The 3,790-nt window shown below is 39.1% G+C and overlaps 1 protein-coding gene across 1 annotated transcript in view; it reads right to left on the bottom strand.

Moving 5' to 3' along the window:
- Positions 1-1,071: 1,071 nt before the first annotated feature.
- LOC144637576 (uncharacterized) overlaps positions 1,072-3,790 on the bottom strand; it is a 5,811-nt gene continuing 3,092 nt past the window's right edge. Inside the window, exons 2-4 of the mRNA XM_078496642.1 lie at positions 3,436-3,681; positions 2,430-2,681; positions 1,072-1,302 (exon numbers count right to left, since the gene is read on the bottom strand). Of these exons, the coding sequence (XP_078352768.1) occupies positions 1,175-1,302; positions 2,430-2,681; positions 3,436-3,681 (626 nt within the window). The 3' untranslated portion in view covers positions 1,072-1,174. The remainder of the gene's footprint in view (positions 1,303-2,429; positions 2,682-3,435; positions 3,682-3,790) is intronic.

The following is a 3,790-nucleotide window of genomic DNA, read 5'->3' on the forward strand; positions in this document are numbered from 1 at the left end:
ACCCATACATGTCCTGTAAAACGTGCACATGAAATTACAGGATGCAGTTGCCTCTTGCATCAATAAAAGGAAGTGTATTTTGATTTGTGTTAGTGTGAATCTACCTTGAGGTGCTAAATGTCTATATACAAGATATTTGGAGACTTTGTTACAGCCCTAACCCCTCATCCAGGGTAGGCTGGGGGTGACTGCCCTATAAAAACAAGGGGGGGGGGTGCTTGTTGTACCTTTTAGGGGGTAAAATTTGTGGATTGGTACTGCTCAGGGTGCAAAAAACTAAAATGCTAGAGTTGTAGTGGTACCTCGTGGAGGGGGACAGGGGGCGGGAGCCCGGGAGAAAAGGGGCGGGAAGCCGGAGGAGAGAGGCCGGGAAGCCGGAGGAGGGAGGCCGGGAAGCGGGATTCTTAAGGTGGCGGGAACTGGGAGAAAACGAGTGAAATTTCGTAACATTTTATTATATTTCGCAATAGACAAGGAACAAACAGGAGAGAAAAGCTACGGAAAGGGGCGGGAGGCGGGAGTAAAGGGTACGGGAAGCGGGAGTAAAAGGTACGGGAGGCGGAAGGTTCAGACCCCCCTGTCCTCCCCCCCCCCCCACTACCTACCACTACTATATTCATGGAGGCAGAAAAGATAACTGTATTGGTTACACAAATAACTTTTATTTCGGATTTACATACTTAAAAAAAAGTCAATTAGTCATAAAATTACCAGTGCCAGTTAATTTGTTATTTTAGAATTGGTATCTCTTAGGGGTGAAAATGAATTTGGGCCACACCCACAAAATGTGATTCTGGTACCTTTTAGGGGTGTTTCCGAAATTTTCCGACAAGAACACCCGCCATTTTATAAGAGAGTTCCCCCTTGTCCTTACAGCTGCCTCAAAAGCCTATTTATTATAATATTTTTAAATCCCAGTTAAGACCCCCAGTACATAAAAAGTGGATTGCAGGGGGGAAGGGTAGGGGTGCAGTGGTTACCCTACAAGCAAGTACAATACATATATAATTGTAACTGTGAAAATTTAAAGTGGCCAGGTGTTTGTGCTTAAAAATATTAATTTATTATCTAATGGTACTGGTCTCAATAACCTTATTGAATGATTGCAGTATCTTTTTACAAAAAGCCAATAAAAATTATCTTTCAGGATACTGTACATGTAAACTTTCTAGAACTAAACTTCATTTACAAGAAAACATTTTAATTTTGAGGGAAGTGGAAGTTCCTCTATGTCATTCCAGTGGCAAGCTAACTGTTTTCTTAGAAGGACTTTACAAATGTGTGTTAGTGGCTGCGGCATTTCTGGAATAAAAAAAGAAAAAGTACAATTTATTAATAAGTGGCTAGGACAAGAAACACTAAGCACTTAATAAGCAATTAACGTCCCCTTACACGGTGACAAAACTACATCACATTAAAGATGATTTCCAGCACGTACTGCGCAGACTCAGGGTTTGTTTTCATTTTTGTTTTGAATTCGTTGAAACGTTACACTTCCGTGATAGCGTATATGAATTAAGTTTGTTAGTTCGCCATTACGAATCGTTTCGTTCAAGAATTCACGACGAGCTAAAAGGTCCGTGAAATGCCGTCGAGCTTCTTTTACTGGTTATTATTGTTTTGCAAGGATATCTGGCGTTAATAATGAAGAAAAAGGTAAGTTTTGTCCCAGAGTTTTTATTTTTGCTAGTAAACATATTATTTTCTGTTTGTGAGACTCACAAACATTGCAGGCGGAGATTGCGCAGTACGGACTGGAAATATCTTTAAAGATTAAAATTATAAATAATTATAGTGTAGAATTCTGATTGCCCAAACCTTCAAAGGAAATTTATGAAAATTGGTTCAAGAAATTGAGAGTTTCAAAAATCAGAGGTAAAATTACAGTGTTGGACTAAGTGAAGCCATCCAAGGAAAATCATCTATTTGGTTTGAGTTCTCGGGATGTTCCAGAAATTGAAGGATTGAGAAATTGGGCTTCCACTGACTATTATTTATATTATTATATTATATTATTATAATATAATTATAATAATTACAGTTGTTCAACTTACAAACCCATCGCCCTTCTAAATTAGTAACAACTAATCAATCTGAGATGTTGCTAAGTTAGTTACAAATTTCAAACAGTTTATAATGTGATCAGGACATGGCTTGAAATTTATGCTGCCTGGCAGATGCACAAAATGTGAGGAACTTTTGGAGAATGGGAGATTTTTACTATGAGACACGCCTGCAGGGAATCACGGCCTAGTTGAATTCAGTGTGCCAACGCTTGGACTTGTTTTATTTCATTACAACTACCATGATTCCCTGTGACCACAGCTCATAGAAGGAATAGGCCACTGAGAGCACAATAAGGCATCTGTTAAACTTAGTGTGTTTTTAATTACATTAAATTTATAAATAACATGCCATGGCCATCTTACCCAGAGCCATTTGCAACAACTCTAAGCAGTAGGTCTGGCCACTTAATCTTGCTATGTCAAGTGGCATGTCGTCGTCTCGTCCAAGGAGTGTGGGCGACGCCCCATACTGGAGGAGAATAGTCGTTAACTGGACCGCAATGTCAAAAGCATGATCAGCTCTGAGAGTTAGATGAAGAGGTGTATCTCTTACTAGATCTGTTCCATTAACTTTACTGTTGACATCCAAAAGCATAACAGCAGCCTTTACCTTGCCTACAGTTTAACAGAAAGACTGTATGTTACTTGTAAGATATTATTTCAGCCTTTTCATTAAAAATCCCAAATATTTTTGTTTCAAAAAAATAAAAGTTGTCTGTTTAAAAGGAATGTTTGTGGTTAAAAATTGGATTAACCTTAAGTTTTAAATCTTATATCAAGCCTGAAAAAGACCTGTGAAACTGGTCAAATGTCAATTTAAAACCAATTAAAAACCAGAAAGTACTTTTATTTATTTTTTTTAAGAAATGAACACAAAAGTTTCAGAGATACAATTAAGTAAATATAGGGGGAAGGGTGCAAAAACTGATGTTTGGAGAGGTGAGGAAATTACATGCTGGTCTGAGGTTATTATTTTGTTGTTGTTTTAAAATCATATTTTAGTTTAGCTGTGAGAAGATTTCATGAAAAGTTACTCGCATCAGGAAAATCTACATGTACTTGTACGTACATCTTTCAGATGACCCAATCTCATTTCAAGAGCCTGTGTTCCCCTTGCAATTGAGCAGCGGTCAGGAAACTCAATGGCTCTGGACAAATCAAAACCGGAACCAGGAAATCCTGGCTCCAATTTTGATTGTGCGTGTGGGTCTGAGATTGTGGTGAAACGAACAGTCAAGTTTTCAGCAGCCAATCAGACAGACACTGGGCGGCTTTACAGAATAGCCCAGAACCTCCAGCCTCTGGAGGCGAGATTGTAGACGACCAGAAGCAACTTATTTGGGCCTTGTTAACTTGAACACTGGCATACCTTGAATGCAAGCTTCATGCAATGGAGTTCTCTTTTGATTACTGGCTGCATGTGGGTCAGCCCCGCGGAGGAGAAGCTCCAATATTATGTCGTCAAATCCTCTATAAGCAGCCTCATGCAGAGGGGTGTGTTTGCCAGCATTGACGCTGTTCACATCAGCACCAGCCCTGATGAGCAATTTGACGCAATCCAGGTGTCCCTGCCGAACAGCAATGTGAAGAGGTGACCAGGGGGCTCCACCAGAATCTGAAAAAAAAATTCTCTACATAAATATAATAACAAAAAAAATCTTACTAGTAAATAAACATTAAATAATGAGAGTGGTAGATTGCAACTCGGTGAATAAATAATAATA

This window comes from Oculina patagonica, chromosome 14 (genome assembly GCF_052425735.1).
Source record: "Oculina patagonica isolate OP01 chromosome 14, crgOcupat, whole genome shotgun sequence".
NCBI classification, from domain to species: Eukaryota; Metazoa; Cnidaria; class Anthozoa; order Scleractinia; family Oculinidae; genus Oculina; species Oculina patagonica.